The sequence below is a fragment of the Archocentrus centrarchus genome, chromosome 13 (genome assembly GCF_007364275.1).
Source record: "Archocentrus centrarchus isolate MPI-CPG fArcCen1 chromosome 13, fArcCen1, whole genome shotgun sequence".
Classification (NCBI taxonomy): domain Eukaryota; kingdom Metazoa; phylum Chordata; class Actinopteri; order Cichliformes; family Cichlidae; genus Archocentrus; species Archocentrus centrarchus.
Genome location: NC_044358.1, coordinates 4,340,687 through 4,361,848, shown reverse-complemented (window position 1 = coordinate 4,361,848; position 21,162 = coordinate 4,340,687). Strand labels below are relative to the sequence as shown.

The 21,162-nt window shown below is 40.5% G+C and overlaps 1 protein-coding gene across 1 annotated transcript in view; it reads left to right on the top strand.

Annotated features, from left to right (window-relative positions):
* Positions 1 to 21,162, top strand: part of sgsm2 (small G protein signaling modulator 2) — a 112,172-nt gene that overhangs the window by 69,696 nt on the left and 21,314 nt on the right. The window contains exons 4-11 of the mRNA XM_030744456.1: positions 7,491 to 7,658; positions 9,198 to 9,265; positions 12,013 to 12,161; positions 12,324 to 12,458; positions 15,482 to 15,606; positions 16,467 to 16,531; positions 17,588 to 17,751; positions 20,306 to 20,438. Coding sequence (XP_030600316.1) covers positions 7,491 to 7,658; positions 9,198 to 9,265; positions 12,013 to 12,161; positions 12,324 to 12,458; positions 15,482 to 15,606; positions 16,467 to 16,531; positions 17,588 to 17,751; positions 20,306 to 20,438 — 1,007 coding nt within the window. The remainder of the gene's footprint in view (positions 1 to 7,490; positions 7,659 to 9,197; positions 9,266 to 12,012; positions 12,162 to 12,323; positions 12,459 to 15,481; positions 15,607 to 16,466; positions 16,532 to 17,587; positions 17,752 to 20,305; positions 20,439 to 21,162) is intronic.

The following is a 21,162-nucleotide window of genomic DNA, read 5'->3' as shown; positions in this document are numbered from 1 at the left end:
TACGAGTGCAATTCATGGACACACATATCGATATTTTGTGCATTAAAAGACTAATAGAAGTGACCAACAGTTGTTGTACCAGGCTGTAAACATGCTTTTTATTACTGTTAGGTTGGGCTTTTTATGGGAGTCCCCATAGAGGAAACAGTGATAACAAAAAACACAGCAACATATTAGAACTACTCATCCAAACAATGTCGAGTAAACCCACAAAGTTTGAAGCAGATCAGATGAGCGGTTATCGAGATCGGTGAAGAACAGCCAGATGTATGACCAGATATCTCTTGAATTATTAGTATGATGAGCCAAGTTGAAGTGTGTGAATGGGAAAACACTAATGTGTTAAGTGGGCCACACAAAATGAAAGAAAACTCAGAAGCTTCAAATTCTGTTTCTCTGATGTGCCAGGAGAGCAATTTTCTATTCCAATAAGTAGGCACCATGTCTGAGTCCAGCTTCCAGTTCTTGTAAGACATCCATGCCATTTCCATTTCCACTTCCAACATTTGGTGGACACTTAGTACTTGTGTTTTACTTCCAAATTAAGTTTCAAACTTCCTTTCCAACCTCACATTGTATAACTGTTTGTTTCTTCGATGTTGCTGATTCATGTGCCATGATTTTAGCAATTTTATTTGGTGACACAGCAGGTGAGTGCTACTATTAACCTGACTAACTTACATGTAGTGGCCATTAGGCTAAAGTCTGTCCCTGCAAACCAAAAATACATGGTGTATGTCTCAAAAATTTTGGGAACCTTTTAAAATGACAATTCTGAATTTTGTTTGAACTTTATCTCAGGCTTTTCATCATTTCCATATTTAATTTAATCAACACAGTGCATTCATTTAAAGAAAGGCTGCACAAAAATGTGATTTGTTCTTTGCACTTTGTCTGATTTCTTGTGTCTCTTCTCTCCCTGTATCTCCACACAATTTCCCTCCCTGACTAAAAGCACCTTACAGTTGCTTTTACTGTTACTCCTAATGTTTTAAACACACACACACACACACACACACACACACACACACACACACACACACACACACACACACACACACACACACACACACACACACACACACACACACACACATATCCCAGTGTCATTTGAACAGATCACATCTTCAAACCGCAAATGAAATTCACATCATGCAAATCCAGAGGCTTTATAAAGCAGCCCAACATGTTCCTGTTCACACCCATTTGCCAAATGCAGTTTGTTTGTGATCACTGTAATCAATTCAATTATATGTGGACATTTTTAAATTTGTGAAGACTAGAGACAGGGCACAGCATGGAGGAGGAGAGAAAGTAGTGTGTGGGCAGGGATGTTTTCAGAATGGATATTTACACATTTGATCAAACCTTCTGAACCTACAAATCGATTATACTTACAAGAGCAGATGCTTCGAGGCAACACGAGCATTAAATGAAATGGCCTGATCGTTTCTGAATAATGCATGCACAATGGGGTAAGGTTATATTCTCATTTATCTTTGTCTTATGAACTTATATAATAAAGATCCGGGATCTCATTCAGAGAAGCAACATTAAGAAGCATTATTTCTGTGGGAAAGCAACAGTTGCATCTTCAAACTCGCTTTTACTTTAAACATATTTATGTATTTATTCTGATCAGACAGCGAAAAGCAGCATTTGCATTGCAGCTTTTGACCTTGTATTGTAAGCAACAATTTAGTGATGTCAGTCTCATAAATATTAATTGTCTGTCTTTAATAAATAGCAAGCAAGCAGAAATCTCACAGAATATTTCATTCATAACAATATGAAGTGTATGTGTAAGTTCAGTAAGAAAGATCACGCCTCTGCTTTCCTGCTGTAGGTTTATTCTTCACGTCACTTCCATTTTCACATGCTGTCAAACTCAAAGCTGACATCACTGTTCTAGTCCAGTCATCTTTCTGCCCGCCTTCTTCAAGCTGATCAGCCTCCACTCTGCGTACTTTAAATCTTAATGCTTACCTGTCATTCTCCCTTGCAGACTCATTCATCCAATCACGTTCATGTTCTCTGTCATTTTGCATGCTGCTAGTTTTGTGGTTTTAATAATTTTGATTTCATGCAGCCCCATCATCGATCCCACTGTGATCTCTGTCCTGTATAGGAAGTTGTCCTGTGTAATAGTAGGTCGAGTGCTGCGCTGCTTTAGTCAGGGCTACAACCTACACTCCTTGGCATTCTCGCTGTCAGTAATGCCACCCAGCAGCAATGTTGACCCAGGATCCAACCTCAGTGTTGTGCAATTGCAAGAGCCTGTTTCAGTCTTTTTGGAACTGCAAGTCTTTGCCATCCGTCTGCAAGTTCTGGCAAGCGCAATCACACGCTCTCTTTACAGTCCTCTCATTCAGTCTTGCATGGCAGCCTCTGCTTTTGCTGGCTGCTGCAAATTTGTTCCCTCCCAGGGCCACCCCTAATTTCCCAAGCAACCAATGTTTCCCCTAATCTGCGTACAAGTATTTCAGTATCCGCTAATTGTTCCACGGCAAATTTCAAAAGCTCATCAATCAATATGTTAATAGGTAAGTAGGTGCTGCTTCAGCAGCCTCACAAGGCTTTCCACCTTTTCTCATCCCCAAACGGACTGCTGGTCAGCCGGTGCCTATTCTGCATGCATCCAGTTCAGTTCCACAATCATCCTGTTTCCATGTGTTTTCTCTTATCATCCATGTTTTCTTTACTTGTGGTTTGCTTTTCCTGTTTCGAAGGGACTCAAATCGTAAAGTCCTGGTAATTCAACATACAGCTGGTGGTGGTATCAAAGTGCTTTCTATCTTTAACCACATTATCAAACATCTCAATCTCTGAGGTTCATCATCCTCCAATCTCTCTGTTGGCACTTCATTCACTATCCTGGCCTCCAGCAGCCCTAGAACCTCCTCGCAGGCTCACTTCTCTCTGTCTCTCTCTCTCTCTCTCTCTCTCTCTCTCTCTCTCTCTCTCTCACTCTGTCTTTCTCTGTCTCTCTCTCTCTCCTGGCCTTCTATTCCAGCGTGATCCTGGGCTCACACTCATCTCTCTCCGAGCCTATGCTGGCCTTTCAGCCTGAACAGAGGCTCTCCCTCTCCTAGCCTACACAGGCTATTCTCCTTCCTGTCCTGCATCAACTCTCAACCTCATCACAGGCTCTGCTCTCTCTTGGCCTTCATTTGCCTTGAGCTTGATGTAGGCGCTCTTTCCTGAACTTCATCTACTCTGCTTTATTGCAGGCTTTCTGCTTTCACCTGGCCTCCAACCACCCATATGCCATCACTTAGGTTCTCTTTTCTCTCTCTTGTCCTTTGCCAACTCTTAGCCTATCGCAGGGTCTCACCACTCTCTCCTGGCTAAAGTTGGCCTTGAGCCTTAATGGAGGCTCTCTCCCTTGCCAACACTCAGTCTTATTGCAGCCTCTACTCTCTCTCCTACCTTTGTTGTCTAACAAGCTACAGGCTTTCTCTCTGTGCTCTTTTCCTGGCCTACTATGGCCATGATGCAGGCCCTCTCTCTTCTCTCTCCTGTCCTTTGCCAACTGTCAGCCTTATCACATGTTCTCTGCTCTTTTCCTGGCCTACAATGGCCTTGAGCCTTCTTTGTAGGCTCTCTTGCTTTCTTAAGGCAAGGGTTGACTGAGGTTATCTCAGATTCTCTGCACTCTACTGGCCTCCAATGGCTGTTGTGCTTTCTCGCGGGCTCAATCTTTACTCTGCTTTGCTCATCTTCATTGCTTTTCAGACCCTTCACTCAGTTTTCTCTCTCAGCCAGATGCATTCATGTTATGCCATGTCATATGCCTCTTTATGTCACTTCCATTTTCACACGCGGTCAAACACAAAGCTGACATCAGCTTATGAGCGGTTGGGGGTCCTTTTATACTCACACATTATATTTGATGAAAGCCATAGAAAAACAGGTTTGTACAGGTTTGTACTTTGTTCTTCGAAAAAAACAGCTGCCAAAAATCACCACTTATCTAGGTCTGTCGTTCATCGTGGTCTTCTTCCGAAGACAAAATTGTCTTTGAATTGTACCTGTTGGATTTCAGGGCACTTTTTTGCCATTTATTCTTTGTTTGCTTAAAGTTGAGATTGACAGCTCTTTGTTACACAAAGTATATCAGAAAGTCTGAACAAGTCCACTTCCACATTAGTTGGCAAGTCGTTTCCTGATGATGATCAATTATTTGAAATTATTTGAAGTTTGCTCACTTATGAAGAAACGAAAAGTCATTAATTTTTTATGGTAGTTTCATTTTAATGGAAAGTGACAGAATATCAACCAAAAGTCTAAAAAAACACATTACATAAAAGTTATACATTGATTTGCATGTCATTGAGTGAAAGTGAGCTTAGTATTCAGTCGTCTAAAGAGCTGCCATAACTGCAAACTGCTCTGCCCAATGTGAAAAAAAAATAAATTTACACTGTGATGCATCCATGGCATCTTTTGTTGGGCGACTATCATTCCCCTCTTACAATCTTAATGTAACCTCTCCTTGGTTACATTGAAATTTCAGTATTGAGGACCAGAAATCTGCAAAAGCTCAGCTCTAAACATTCAGAATGAGGACAGAGCTACCAAAGGTTTGGCACTGTGCTCAATTTAAAAAAAAATCATACTCACTCCCAGCATTCCAAATAATTATTACTCCTCGCACCAACTGTCACAGCAATGTCAAAATAATGGTGCTGACCTCAGTAAGTCCAGTTTTTATTATTCATATGAATCATTTACTCTGGATATTTTGTGATCTAAAATAGGAACTCCAACAAATGCATATCTAATAAAGCTCACTGCAGAAATAACTAACTCCATGCCTTTTCATCTGTAGTAAAAGCAAAGCAAAAATAAATCTGTTCCTAAGACATAAATACCTGCATACCTCCTTTATCAATATGGTATATAAGATGGGTGGAGATTTATATTTACAAGCTTTAAAATGTTTTAAGTGTGCAACATTATGCAAACAGGAAACAAGTGGAATGGAAATTTTCCACTCTAAGTCAGTAGACTGGAGAGGACTTTAGTGTATACATAATAAGTAAAGTAACAGTAGTATAGTAACCACAAAGCAGCCCATGTTGTATAATGTCTATCTAAGCTGAAACTCGGATACATTAAATATAAAGGAGAGGTTCATATCACAATACATTGCAGCACACTGCATTCTGTTTCAAATGAAAGATCCCATCTCTTTAGTGACAGCAAGCCTCTGGAGTACTGTCACTACACACAGCCTTCTTTAGAATGCTAGGCAAGATCAAAAATCGTGACTTAGCTGAAACCACTATTCACGCACACCAGGAAAGTATTCAGAGTAAGAGGTTAGCAAAGAAAAAGAGGGATAGTCAGGAGGTGAACAAAGTAGACAGGGCGGCTAGGCATACATCAAATAGAGAAGTGGTGAAGGAAAAGACTTCCAGTGAGTTGTATGTGAGGCTGAACACTAAGCAAGGAGAAAAGGACATGTATCAATTGGCTAGGCAGAGCGAGAGTGAGCTGGAAAGGATATACAGCAGGTTAGGGTGGTTAAGGATGGAGATGGAAATGTGCTAACAAGTGAAGAGAGGGTGTTAAGAAGGTACCTGAGGAATAGACAAGAAGTGCACTGACACCAATTTTCAAGAACAAGGGTGATGTGCAGATATGTAGTAATTACAGAGGGATAAAGTTGATGAGGCATACTACAGAGCTATGGGAAAGGGAGGTGATGATCACTGAGCAGCAGTGTGGCTTCATGCTGAGAAAGAGGACTACAGATGTGATGTTTGCTTTGAGAATGTTGATGGAGCAGTGTATTTAAGACCAGAAGGAGCTGCACTGTGTCTCTGTGGATCTAGAGAAAGCATAATTCTAATTTCCTGCTTCTAAATTCAGACAAAACTGAGGTTATTGTACTCTAAAAATCTCAGAAAGATGGTGTCTAACCAGATACTTGGTCTGAATGGCATTACTTTGGCCTCCAGTAACACTGTGAGGAATCTTGGAGTCATTTTTGAGCAGGATATGTCCTTCAGTGCACATATTAAATAAATGTGTAGGACTGCCACAATCCTGCTAAAATTTGAAACATCCTTTCTCAGGGTGATGCTGAAAAACTAGTTCATGCATTTATTAATTCTAGGCTGGGAGATGGTGAAGGTAGATGAGTTTAACTACCTGGGGTCAATGGACAGTGCACACAAGAAGTGAACAGTGCCGGCGGGGTGGAGTGGGCGGAGGTGAGTGTCAGGAGTGATTTATGACAGAAGGATAGCAGCAAGAGTAAAAGGGAAGGTTTACAAGATGGTAGTGAGACCTGCTGTGATGTATAGTTTGGAGATGGTGGCACTGACAAAAAGACAGAAGGTTGAGCTGGAGGCGACAGAGCTTAAAATTTCATCTGGACTGACAAGAATGGACAAGATTAGAAATGAGGACCTCAGAGGGATACCTCAGGTTGAGCAGTTTGGAGACAAAGTTAGAGAGGCAAGGCTGAGATGGTTTGGACATGTGCAGAGGAGGGAGAGTGGATAAGGATAAGGATGTTGAAAATGGAACTGCCAGGCAGAAGGAAAAGACCACAGAGAAGAGTCTTGGATGTGTTGCAGGAGGATGTGCAGAGGATGGTGTGTCAGAAGAGTATAGTAGAGAGAGGGTGAGACAGAGGCAGATGATCCACTGTGACGAGCCCTAAAGGGAGCTGCTGAAAGAAGAAGACAAAGACTATTTTCACACACACACACACACACACACACACACACACACACACACACACACACACACACACACACACACACACACACACACACACACACACACACGTACACACACGTACACACAGACACAATGGGGGATTGCTATCATCGTGACTGTGGCAGCCGAGCCACCTCCAGCACAGACACACAAACACATCATCTTTAGCTCGTTGAAGTGGTGTGTGTGTGAGTGATTTTGTTTGATTGCTGTTGAAACACCAGAGATCAACCTCGGTCTGGGATGAAAGTCCTCATCTCTCAGCCTCATGTTAGTCATCTGTTTCCAAATTCATGAAATGCTTAATACAGCGTTAAAGGACACATTTTGTTTGACGTTGAACAGATTTACTAATAAAACAGCCAGTATTTAGCTATTATAAATATTCATGAGCTATAATGAACTACACTGACACCTGCTGTTAAATACTGCCTCCTGATGGTCAAAGACAATTACTCATAAATCATATTTTTTGGCATTAACAGTTGATTGTAATTATCGAATTTATGCACTAAGGTGCTCTAACATTTAATCAGATCAATGTTTTATAGTATGAATGTGTTGTGTGGGATTAAAGAGGGACTGCCATGTTTCAGTCTCTTGCTGAAACTAGGGGGCCTGCAAGAGAGGAAAAAGGTTTTTTTTTTCAGGTGGGAATTTAAATAAAGTCTAGCTCTGCATCAGCCTTAAAAAATCCTGTCTGTCATGATTTGTCCTCTGTGCTTGTTAATAACAATAACCTGTGTGTTCTACAGGAGAACCCAGAGTGTGGGCCATGAACCCCTGAGGAGACAAGGCTCCTCCACTACCAGCCGCCCTCCTCAGCCCCTCTCTGCCCAGGCCATCAAACACATCTGGGTTCGCACAGCTCTCTTTGAGAAAGTTCTGGATAAGATAGTGCAGTACATTGTGGACAACTGCAGGTGAGTTTGTTTAATTCTCTGCTGTTGCGCTGTGGTGACTCACAGCTCTCTTCTCCGGGCTTTGTCGTACCTGAATGAATTATCTATTTATGTTTTTCTATTCTTCTCCTGTGTTTGCTCTGTTTGCTTTGTTCTGCGCTCTGTCTGGCTAACAACCACTGTTGGTGTGTTTCGACTGTTGGTGTGTTTCGCCGAGCTGTCCACACACTGTGATTCACTGATCAAAGCTTCAGACATGAAGTGCACCGATGGGGTTCACAAATATGGCAGCGCTTATTAAATGGAGACAAATCCACCTTAAACAAGACTTTTGTGTTTTGTTGTCGTATTCTTGTAGTTCCGGTTAAAAGCCAGGCACATATAATAAACTCAGTGTGGTTGATCTGATCTGATGTATGACACCCACAGTAAATGTCAAGGTCTGTGGCAGTCCCTCAGAAATAAAGAGCATCAAACAGCAACCTTAGTAAACTTGTGGCCTTTATTATGAAGCATGGTGACCTTAGTGTGCTTCTCACTGTGTTTACAGGTTTCACTAAGCCTAATGTCAAAGATACTGGGAAAAAATATTGTCTCAGAAGGGATGGGCATTGGGGGCTTTGGCTATACAATGGGCCACAAGGACAGCCCTGCTTGTAGACAGTGTATGAATGTAATATATTTACTTACTCTTATCTGAAGGGAGGAAGTAGGACGGAAGCTTATTAATTCAACACTAGTATTTGATCCTTTCTCAGGATTGGCAAATGCCTCAAGTCCAGGTATATTTATCATATCAGAACTAGCAGGATTGGTACATCTTTGCAGATATGCATAGGCATATCTTCAAGCAGTGTTCCTTTCAGAAATCACACCACCTGGAAATAATACGCATGTGAATCAGCCCACACTCACACATTGAACCTTAAACTGCCAGTGCAGACCACCTGATGAATGTTCATACACAGAAATTAGCCTGCACATTGGAGTCTGCCTGGACACGCCCGAGAAGATGATGTTGAACATGAGATCGGCCAAATTTAAATCAGCTGAGGTTTTTGGTTTTTATGGACTTTTCCTGTGAACTTCTTGGAAAAGTTGCATCCTGTTATTTAGGGCTGCCATAACAGAACACTGCATTGATACCACAACACTAATGCTAAGAGGAAAAGAAACTTTTACTGTGCAATAATTTTTCAACTGTAATAGCCATTATTTACGCTGTTAGCATCTCTTGTGTCTTTTAAAAATCTAGCTTTTAATTCACAGTGCAGCTGTACAACATGGGTTACCATGGTGATTTACATTGGAGCCAGCCAAAAACAATATCTGCCTAACCCATTTTTGTGATGGGGGTGTACAGTGTAATGCAGCCACTAAATATGAGCATCAAGCATGCCTGTCTTTCTATCATGACGTGTAGCATCACTGAATTCTTAGCTATTCTTGGACAGTTGAAACAATACTTTTCTTTAACCTGCACACATCACTTAGTAGGGCTCCTCTTCCCAGCCTGATGATATCTAGTTATATGTTTCTTCTCTGTGTTTATGACTGCAGTAAATACTATGAGAGGGAGGCTCTGATGCATGACTCAGTCTTTGGGCCCATCTTGGCAGCCCTACTAGGTGAGTACATTACACTTTGCATGAACTGCCAAAATTTCTTGAATCACCAGACGCCAGTAACAAAAAGTGCAATGCTGATCATGCAGACAAATGTTCATATATTCATTTAAAATGTGCAAACAAACAAGACCACAATTCCCGGAAGTCAAGGCGTCACCACAAAACACAACAGGCCCTTTCACAACTGTCTGGAAGCTGACAACAGACAGGAGACCGAGGCAGAGGCGCAAAGTTTGAGAGTCAGAGAATCAGAAACTTCAGGCAGTCAGACAGGAACAGGAAAACAAACAGCTTTTCAGACTAAACCAAACTAGACAAAGTGAACCATGAGACAAATTGGTGAAGAGAAAATAAAGCCTTTATTGTCTCTGACTAAAACAGGAGTGAGGGACTGCTGATGAGGCACATAATGAGGACTGAAGGGAATAGCAATAGGTGTGCAGATAAGTATACACTGTGTGCACAATTATTAGGCAAGTGAGTATTTTGGCCATATTGTCATTTTTATGCATATTTCCAACTCCAAGCTGCATAAACTTGAATGCTTATTGGATTTAACCATATCCAGTGATGTGTATTGAGGGATGGTGTGGCCTAAGAAGATCAATAACCTATATCAAGGTGTGCATAATTATTGGGCAACTTATTTTCCTCAGGAAATTTGGGCCAAAAAGAGATTTAACTGACTTTGAAAAGACAAAACTTGTGAAAGTCTTCAATGCAGAACCCTTGAAATTGCAAAGATATTGGAGTGTGACCCCAGAACCATCAAAGGTTTTGTTGCAAATAGTCAACAGGATCACAAGAAACGTGTTGAGAAAAAAAGACACAAATTAACTTACAAAGATTTGAGAAGAATCAAACATGAAACTGCCAGGAACCCATCATCCTCCAGTGCTGTCATATTCCAGAACTGTAACCGTCCTGGAGAGCCCAGAAGTACAAGATGTTCAGTGCTCAGAGGCATGGCCAAGGTAAGGAAGCCTGAAACCTGACCAAATCTGGTTTTATGGAGTAATGAGATGAGGGTGACTCTTGACAGACCAGATGGATGGGTCCATAGGGTCAATAATGGGCACAGAGCATCGCTTCAAATAAGACACCAGCAAGGTGAAGGTGGGGTACTAGAATGAGCTGGTTAATTAAAGATGAGCTAGTTGAACCTTTTCAGGTTGAAGATGGACTCATAATCAACTCCCAAACCTACTGCAGGTTTTTAGAAGACAGTTTCTTCAAGCAGTAGTACAGGAAAGGGTCTGCATCTTTCAAGAAGACCATGATTTTTATGCAGGACAATCCTTCATTGCATGCATTTAAGTGCTCTACTGTGTGACTAGCCAGTAAAGACCTTAAAGATGAAACAATAATAATGTGGCCCCCTTCCTCACTTGATCTATTGGGCCCTTCTTAAATGGGAGATTTACAGTGAAGCAAAATTGGACAGTGAAACTGGGGTTGCTGCTGCACAAAAAGTTGGTCAACAGATCAAGAAACTGACAGACTTCATGAATGGAAGGCTTGTGACTGTTATTGAAACGAAGGGCGGCTATATTGGTCATTGATTTTTTTTTTTTTTAAGTCCAGGTGCTGAACTGGCCTGTCTGCAGTCCAGACCTTTCACCAATTGAAAACATTTTGCCCATCATGAAACGTCACATATCAGACAAGAATGGGACAGCATTCCTATCCTGGAGGTCCAGCAATTGGTCTCCTCAGTTGCCAGACATTTATGTCCTGTTGTTAAAAGAAGAATGGCTACTATACAGTGTCTCAACTTTTTTTTTTTGAGACATGTTGGTGCTATCAATCTTAACATGGCCTTTTTTTTTCTTAAAATGATACATTTTCTCAGTTTGATTAAAATATGGGTTTATGAGATTTGGAAGTCATGGTATTTAATTTTTATTTACATTGTTACATAGTGTCCAAACTGTTTTTGAATTGGGCATTCATACAGATATCAGCTGAACAGCTAAAAGCTGATCATTCAAAATGTTTGTCTGGCTCTTTTTCATATTTTTCCTTTATGCCTGTAGTTTTACTAACTTGTTCATTCATTTTTTATCAAAATAGTTAAAATGGTGCACCTTTCTCTCGTCACCCTGCCCTTCCCACACACATCTGAGCCCTCCTCCCAGACAAATAAAGGTAATAAAGGCCTCAAAGGGAAAAAAGAAGTCACCAAGTATTGAGAGCTCACCAATACATTATTGTTTATACCCTTATATGATAATAATTTTTTAAAAAGCTGCAGGCAAAAATAAAATTCAATATTAACGGCACCACTGAAGTTTGTAAAGATAAATCAGGAAACCAATTTTACAAACTCCACTAAAGATGTTATTGTACTACTGATATTGTAATTATTACTGATTAGTAAAAAAGTCTTGTACAGAGGTCAAATGTTGCATATAGACTTTATTTGGGAAAGCTACACAGTGAAACACAAATGACAGCTGGTACAGGCATCAGCTCCCCCGTGCTTATGAGAAGCTGCTTGGACAGGAGGACAGGGTTAAATTGCTGTTGTTTATTTTCACAAAGGGCTTGGCAAAAAAATAATTTGTAACAAAGAACCTTATTAACAGTATAATTTGATAACTCATTTGAATTAGAAAAAGTGTGTGCACATAAAAGTGCAAGTTAGCTACCACCTGCCATAGATGGACTCTGATTTCCATCACATTCTAAAAACAATGTTTTAGCTACATCGTATGTCTGGTTAAAGCTATGTGTTGTTTTTTCAGTGGGGCCCTGTGCTCTGGAGTACACCAAGCTGAAAACTTCAGATCATTTCTGGACAGACCCTTCAGCCAATGAGCTGGTTCAACGTCATCGTATTCACGGGGCCCACCGGAGCCAAGATGTCTTAGCCAGCCGCCGGCCTGCTCTGGGGGTTAGTATGGAGACTGATTTAGGTCAGTTCTCTCCATCCTCAGGAGGTCTTGGTATATAGTCGTGAATAGGAGTGGTCATTGACCATGTGCAGTATTAGTGTTCTCAGGTGCTCTTGTAGGATAAACCCGTTGCATAAACTGGCTGTTCTTTTCTTTTCTAGATCCGCAAGAGGCAGTCCAGTGGCAGCATGTCAGAGGACAGGTTTGCTGCATCAGCGAGGGAGTATGTGGAGTCTCTTCACCAAAACTCCAGAACGCACCTTCTTTATGGCAAAAATAATGTCCTTGTGCAACCGGTACAACTCCACTGTCTCACTTTTTGCCCAGCTCTTACACACAGTGACTTTACTATTTCTGTCTGATCATCCACTATAATGGTTTCAAACTGAAATTCTCCATAATCTCACAGAACAGCACATGTGATTTATCTACAACACCTGCACTTTGTTAAACGCTCAGTATCCAACATTACCAAAGCTTCGCTCAAGCCATAGAGAATGTGTTTTGACTCAGAGCTGCAAAGGATCAAACTTGGACAAAACTTTACAGCCATCCAAAAATGAATTAATTGATTAATTTAAAAAAATAACAAAACAAAACAACAAACAAAAAATAACGTCATTCTTTATTTGGTTCCTTAGATACATCTAAGCAAAGATTTTTGGATTTCATTCTTTCAAGTACTAAGATACCTGTCGATTTGGCTTTCCTTTGTATTCCCGAGCATTGTAACATAGTTTACCAGATGGTATGCTAGCAACATCTATCCTAACCTCTTTACGAGCCGCCATTGTTGTTGTATTTGAAAGACTTTCATCATAACTGAAGCAAAGGGCACTGACTGGTTGTAACCAGTGTGGTTCAGCTGGAAGCGCATAGCATAATATCGTGTTCTTGCTGAGCGAGAACCACTTTCACCCATTCATACAGTGCAGGACCTTCTGATTAGTAGGAGACCTACTCTACCTCCTCAGCCACAGCCAGCCAACTGAAATCTATAAGAATTGCTTACCAAGATTATTATTAAAGAGTTTTACATCTTCCCACTACCCACACTTTCTAATAGGGGGTTGTGTCTCAGCATTTCTGTAACAATCCAGCACTATCTAAAGTAGTGCAACATTATCTTCACTTTTTAGCAAAATATTAGGTTTTAAAGCCAGTCTGCTCTATTGTAATATAATATGTTAGACAATGGTGCATGCCACACAGCCATCATTTGAGTGTCTGAACATCTGTCTTTGTTTCCTGCTCCTGGAGTAAAGAACTAAGCAGTGATCTGTGAACTGTCTCTTTCTCATAGTTTTTATGTACATGTTTAAGACAGAAGCAATAAAAAGATTGAACAGCACTCTGGATAAGCTACGGGCATTTGAAGTGCTTTGGAGGTGAGACAGTGGTGAAAATAACTGCATTTCATTACATTTGTAATGAAATGCACCTCTTCTGAAGAGTATCAGCAAAAGGAGCAAAAACACAAATGTAATAATTATTTTTCCTCAAAGAGATATTACATTCTGGTGAGAATCCCATTAGAAATCAATCATAACAGTTAAACAAGGAATAGAAGTGAAACATGCTGTTTGATTGTTTGCGGCTCTGGCCTCATGTTTGCCGTTTCTATATCATAATGATACAACTTCAGTGTTGAGCATCTGTTTACTCTATTTCTCAAAGCAGCATTTTATACAGGAAAACACAAATATTCTGAGAACAGTATAAAACATGTCTGCAGTGTGCATGAGATATAGTGCGACAGATACACAGTGTGCTTCTTGCTCCAGGAGCTCCACCTCGGCTTTATGAAAAATCTTGGCACAAACTTTGATAAAGGTTGAAACTTTGTTTAGATGTCGAAAGGTTGTGGGGCTGCGGAGGCCCTGAAGCTACTGCTGTTTTAGAATAGTGGCAGTGATCCTTGGAAGCCTACACACTGTGCATGCAGTGCACACAGACGGCACTCTGCACCCACTCAGCTGCTATAAAGATAAGTTGTAAATGATAATCGTGCCGCACGCACAAACAAGCAAACTTAGAGTAGTTTGTGTGTGAGATCTTTGAAATCAAAGCTGTCTCTCTCCTGCTTGCATTGCCAAGCAGGTCCAGCATGTTTGGCCCTGAGAGTGTATAATGAGCACATGTATGCCTCCCACAATGCATTTGGCAGAGCCCTGCTAACAAATATGGCTGAGTGCACATGCAGATGAATACAGCACTCACTGGTGTGCAAGAATATTATTCATTTTGCTGTCGTTATGATTTCACCTGTCATAACCTACAGATCAGCCACGACATAAAAAACCGTAACAAGTGAAGTGATCTCATTAAAATGTGATGTTCCTGTGGATGTTACTTTGACACGTACCACCCACATAAACAGCTGAAAACCAAACAAACCCTGGTGTCATTTTCGGTTCTGATGATTGTAATACGGTCCTCTTATGACTGAACCATGTTTATAAACAAATGTAGTTACTAGACTACCACAGCTCTGAAAATATTGTAGCAAAGGGATCTATGAACCACAGCTGAACAGGTTTCTAGAGATATCAGGATTAGGTTAATACAGTCAGGATCCATGAGCACTTCACAGAGATTTTGTATACATGGAAAACCTCAAATATTTGACAGCATTACAAACTGGATTCAGAAAAGTATTGTTATTGGATGATAATGAGAAAACAGAAGGCTACAGAAAGCCCACCATTCTGAGAATGAATATCAGAGCTTAGTGGGGGATGTTTCTGCAGCTCCACTTACTATAAGGAGAGCAGGGAGGACAGCTCATCATTAGGGTGTGCTAAATAAATGCTGGCCTCATAGAGTATACAGGACATTTTTACTTGTTATAAAACTGAGGGAAGAGTGTGGTAGGAGCTAAAGAAAACATTTAAATGTCTTTTGATTTACTTTAGGTTATTGTTTGTTTATTACAAAAGCAATTAGTTTTTTAATCTTTTAAGTCTTTAAGGAACAAATATCCTTTTAATCACAGAATTTAGGTTTTGAATTTCATTATAAAAATAATCTTGTGATACTCATTTGACATCGATGGGTACAGTGCAGATGCTTCACAGTGAGCACCTAATTAAATGTCTGCATCGTAATATGATGCTCTCGCTTTACATCCAACAAAGCATTATAGAAAGTGTTGATCCAAAGCTGTAGTATGGTCATCTCCTAAATAGAAGAAGAGAAAGAAATACTGACTAAAACATCTCTTGCCACATGTGTGGGTAAAAGTGGTTTAATCATCTATGATTTAAAGCCCAAGGTGTTAAAAATTTTCTTCTTCTTCTTCTTTCTTGTTACATGGCAGAAGAAAGACATGGAGGTTTTACGGGGTTACTTGTCTCTTCATCAAGCTGGGGATAACCTCACTCTGAAGTGGACACCCAACCAGCTCATCAATGGCACACTGGGAGACTGTGACCTGGAGAAGAGGTAGCCAGAATACACGAATGACCTAACATCTCCTTCTCAAAAATGGGCACTTTGAATGCACCACATTAAGTACTGGCTTGCACTAGTACAAAATCCTGTAATTAAAAAGCTACTGTTCAGACTTAGTAAAGAAGCACTGATATTTCTACATGCAGATCAGCACTACAGATGGCACAAACGTCTCTGTCTTTACTCTCAACAGTGTGTTCACACAGAGGTCTGAAAACTTAACCAACAGATTTTCGTGTATTTTAATTTTCTATACCTCTTTCTAGTATCAAAACTATCACTTAACCTATTGAAATGTGTCAGATTATAGATTCAGACAGACCTAAAGCAAATTAAAATATTGTCTGAGTCTTAAAATGTCATTCAGGCGTCACTGAATATAATTCAGGATTCTTTCCTTTGGCTTTAATACATGCCTGCAGTATCACACTGAAATGACAGCAGAGCAGATTAGAGTTGTCAGATTAATCCAGAGATCAACTTCTGATAAAAGGTTTCAACCTCATGTCAGAACTTACTGATTTTCCTTTAGCCGCCTCTCACTGATCTGAAGTGTCAGAGAAATACTGTAATATATTAGTTAACAGATTAATCTCTCCCTCATCGTGTCTGCTTGTTTTTGACCATTAATTTGTGCGGCCTTTGCTAAATTGTTATGGTCATTATTAAAGTAAATAAATCAACTACGCCTGTGCTCCTAAGTTTTTGCATTGTTAGTAGACCATCTGCAGAACTTTCTACTCCCATTGCCACTTTTTTGTGTTTGCAGTATCACACTAATTTGCACCACTTTGTATGTCTGGCCTTCAGTCTTATTTTACTAATCCAAAACACATATCCCTCTCTTTTAGTATCTACTGGGATTATGCACTGACTGTTCCTCTGCGCCAGATAGTATGCATCCACTGTCACCAACGCCGTGAGTACACTGCTGCTGCTCATTCCAATCAATTACACACACACACACGCACGCACGCACATACACTACTAATATTCTATTCACTAGTAGTCTGTCATGTCAAGTTAAGCCAGGGGTCTCCAAACTTGCGGCCCGCGGGCTGCATCCGGCCCCGCCCACTTCCGGTCCGCGAACTGATGTCAAAAATAACATACAGTTTGGCCCTTTACGTTACTTTTTTGACATTTCGCTTAACCCTCTTAATTGGAGGGGAAGGCGAAATGTCAAAAAAGTAACTTAAAGGGACAAACTGTTGTTGGGGAATTAATCTTACACCGTCTTTTCCCCTCCCGGGTTCGTAATGAAAGAGTAGAGATCGGACTTTCAGTTTCATTTTTAACAATTTATTAATCACCACACATAATACATAAGGTCAAAAATAATGCAGATTTTAACACAAGCATGCTTGGAGATTGCATATTAATTCTCCCTTACCGCATTCATGCTGTTGTCTCCCCTAAGCGCCCTGCAATCTGACTGTCTGTGCGCGCCCCCGTTCTTTATGGTTCGGGGCCATAAAACCCATATAAGGACATATGTTTACCTCTCAGGCCAGCTCTGCTCGCTCAGTTATGCGACCCCCACTCTACTCCTCCTCTACTCTACTCCTTGCTGCACCTCTCCAACTTCTTAAGATAAACACAGTGTGCTCCCCAATAAGCCTTACATTCCTTAAATCTGCAATAATTAATTCCCTCACTGTATGTTATATGCAAGTTTGGAGACCCCTGAGTTAAGCTCACATCATAAAGAATCCGTGTTTCATGAGCTGTTGTTAGATTTGGCTATATATCACTTATCATGACAAAGTGTACCTTTTCTATTAATGACCGATGCAAGTCATATCACTGTTTTGATGTTAGTGTTAGATAATAGATAATCCTTCTCCTCCTTTTACATTTATTACATGCTCAAATTTTCAGTCTCTTCTTCACAGTAATATCATAATTTATGTCTGTACCACATTTAACAGAAGGTATATGATCCTCTTCATGTCTCTTCCATATATTCCAGCTGACTGTGGGGGAACACTGGTTCTTGTCAGTCAGGATGGGATCCAGCGGCCACCTCTGCACTTCCCCCCCGGTGGTCACCTCCTGGCCTTTCTCTCCTGTCTGGAAACAGGCCTATTACCGCGGGGTCAACTGGAACCCCCTCTCTGGTCCCAGAAGGGAAAGGTAATAACAAACATGGTAATGTAAATAATAAGGTGCTTCAGTTTCAAGTTACACTTGGATCATAAAAACACTGAAATAAAATAAAAAACACTGAAATACAGGCTAAATAGGTAAAAAGAAATGTCATCAGACTATAATTTATAGTACCTGCAACCTACAGTGTACAGTTTGTCTATGCAACCAAAACTCTATGAAGAGATGCTTGACAGAGAATCTCGAGCTTCATCCCGATTCATAAATAATTCAGTTATGTAGTTTGGAGCAAGGTCCCATTTAACTTCAAAGGTAATCACATTTTTAAAAACAGTTCCTAATGACTTTAATAAATAATAAAATTCTCTCTCTCTCACATATAGTGCCTACTACAAAATGCAGTTTTTTTTTTGTACAGTCAGTAGTAGTCAGTAGTTTTTCGAGGTTAGTTAATAGAAAAAAGAATATTGTACTCGTCAATATAAAAATATACATAGATTAGCGTGTAATTACATCTTGCAACAAACTGATGCATTCTTATAAACTTCTAATTAATCTATTAAAAATACATAGAAGGGGCACCAGTTTGTGGACAGGAGGCTAATTATGTTTTATGTATGTAGCTAGAGACCAGCCACATACATAGACACAAAAAGCAGAGAAGAAGAGGAGTTGTATGCATGAGTGCACCATGGAGGGACATTTCAATTCATGTCTGCACCTTCAGACTCAGACCTGTGTTTAATCATTTGAGAAGGGGTTCCCTTCACCAAAGAAGCGAAAATGCAAAGGAAAGAGAGACAATGGGCATCTTATTAAAATGTTATCCTCTTCTTCCTCACCTCAAGCCTCAACTCCTGAGCTGAAGTCAGGGATCTAACACATGAAAATATCCATAAACATGCTTATTTATTCCCGATATTGCTGCTATTACTGATTGTTAGCAGACAGCTGATGGACAGCTGATGAACTGGTTATACAACAACAACAACAACTGGTTATAAGCTAACATTATGCCAGCTAATATCAAGCTTGAGCGTTCTAAAAATCGCACTTTCCCTCTGATAAACAGTTTGATTACAATCACACATTGTATAAGAGTTTATCCACTAAGCCTCAGAGTCCAACAATGTTAGATCCACTTCACAGATAGCCGGCATTGGCCTGTGTTAGTGAAACTAACAGCAGCAAAAACAGCAGCGCTCACCAACAGAAAAGTTCAGCATATCCTCAACAGCTCTCCTCAATATCGCTAGTGTTAATCATTATCGTTAATGTTTTTGATCTCTCTTGGCTCCCTTAAACATGTGTGTCCTGTAGCAGCCACTGTAGCTAGGATTATGCTCTTGAATTGGGAGGAGTAAGAAAACAGAACTAAGCTGACCGTAATCTGCAGTCTACTGACATCTAGCAGTGAAAATTTTGCAAACTGTAACTTTAAATGATTTCATTTATTAAGGTGAAAAAACTTATCCAAACCTATCTGGCCGTGTGTGAAAAAGTAATTGTGTTTATGCTTCAACAATAAGAAAGAGACCGGGTAAGAATGGTATCCTTGAGAGAGTTTCAAGGCCAAAACTAATGCTGGCCATCCCGTTACATCTGGCATAAAATTAACACAGCATATCATAAAAAGAACATCATCCCAACAGTCAAAACAGTGTGATGTTTGGGGCTGCTTTGCTGCTTCAGGACATGGACTACTTGCCACACTTGATGGAACCATGAATTCTGCTCTTTACCAGAAAATCCTGAAGAACGTCCAGCTGTTGGTTTGCACCCTGAAGCTCAACTGCTCATGGGTTATGCAGCAAAACAACGATCCGAAACACACCAGCAGGTCCGCCTCTGAATGGTTTTTGCCTTCATGCTTGAAAACCCTCTAATGTGGCTGAAATAAGATTCTGCAAAGAAGAGTGGGCCAGAATTTCTCCTCAGTGATGTGAAAGACTCATTGGCAGTTATTGCAAACACTTGATTCAAGTTCTTACTGCCAGGGGCGGCATAACACAGTTATTTGGTTTAGAGAGCAATTACTTTTTCATACAGTGCCAGGTAGGTTTGGATAACTTTTTCCCTTAATAAATGAAATTGACATTTAAAAACTGCATTTTGTATTTACTCAGGTTTTCTTTGTCTAATATTAAAATTATTTTGATGAGCTAAAACATTTAAGTGTGACAGATGTGCAAAAAAGTAAGAAATACTTTTTCACTGCACTCCCTGTGATCCAAAAGCTCCGGCTTCAGACTGCCTTGAATGTTGATTTTTTTTTTTTTTTTTCTTTTCAGACTTTTTTTTCCATTTGTGTCTCTATATCAATGAAAGGGGCTACCTTTAATGTTAACACAAAAGCTCCTCCTACCTGCAGTTGTTGGCATAAAAGCGGTTAGTTAAAAGGCCTGTTTCAGAAAAGAGATGAACTGAAGATCTGATCCAAGGCTCGGTATAAGAGAAATACGGATTTTTTCCGTGAATCACGTAAAGTCCAAGAATAAAAATATGAAGCTGAAAATTAGTACAATAGGTCCTGTTTAAGTTGTGGCTGTGACATCCATCACATGCAAAACCTGTCCTGCAGGGAAAAGTGTTCCCTAAACTAAGGAAGAGGAGTAGTGCTGCCAGGCTTATGGACCAGGAAGGGAACGGTGAGGAGCAGTCAGCTGCTGACTACGTGTTTCGCATCGTCTACCCTGGATATCGATATGAAGCCAGTAAGTAACAGTGCAAGTAGCTGCAAGGCAGAGGTTGCTGCTCATAACCAAAATGAATCTCCTTTTTTCTGGTGAACACTTATCTCATTAATGGGTACATGTAATGTGTTTGTAATGTACCCTGGTTTCTTTCCCGCAATACTCTTCCCGAGGCATGTAGGGCACCACTTTTCTAACTTTGTTCTCTGTTGTCCCACTGGTGCAAACAGTCACTATAAACTACCACCACACCACGGACAGCCGCGCTCCGTCGCTGGATGATGACGAGGAAGAGGAAGATAGGCTCCATGCTATGATCTCAATGATCTGCTCGCGGAACCTCACAGACCCTAATGTCATGAAAGGTTTTTATCACCTTAACACACCTACCCAACCCTGCTGCCCCACCCCTGAGACCTCACCTCAGCTTCAGTTGCTCTTTCTCGCCTCCCATCATGTCCTCTCAGGCCCTCTCTTCCCCTCCCCTCCCCAACCTATTCCAGCTTCGTCTGCCTGTGTATGTTCTCCTTGAGTCCAAGCCCAACAGTGTAGCATTGACTAGGGATGGTTATGTTTGCAGGGGCATGGGGAAGTTCAGGCCAATCAAAACAAGCAGTTATTAGGATATTAACCTATTCATGCGGTAGGCCTGTGCAGTGAATACAAAACGTCTTTAACTCAAAGTTTGTACCACTAGTTGGATTAAGTAAAAAAAAAAAAAACTGCATTATTACATTGAAACACA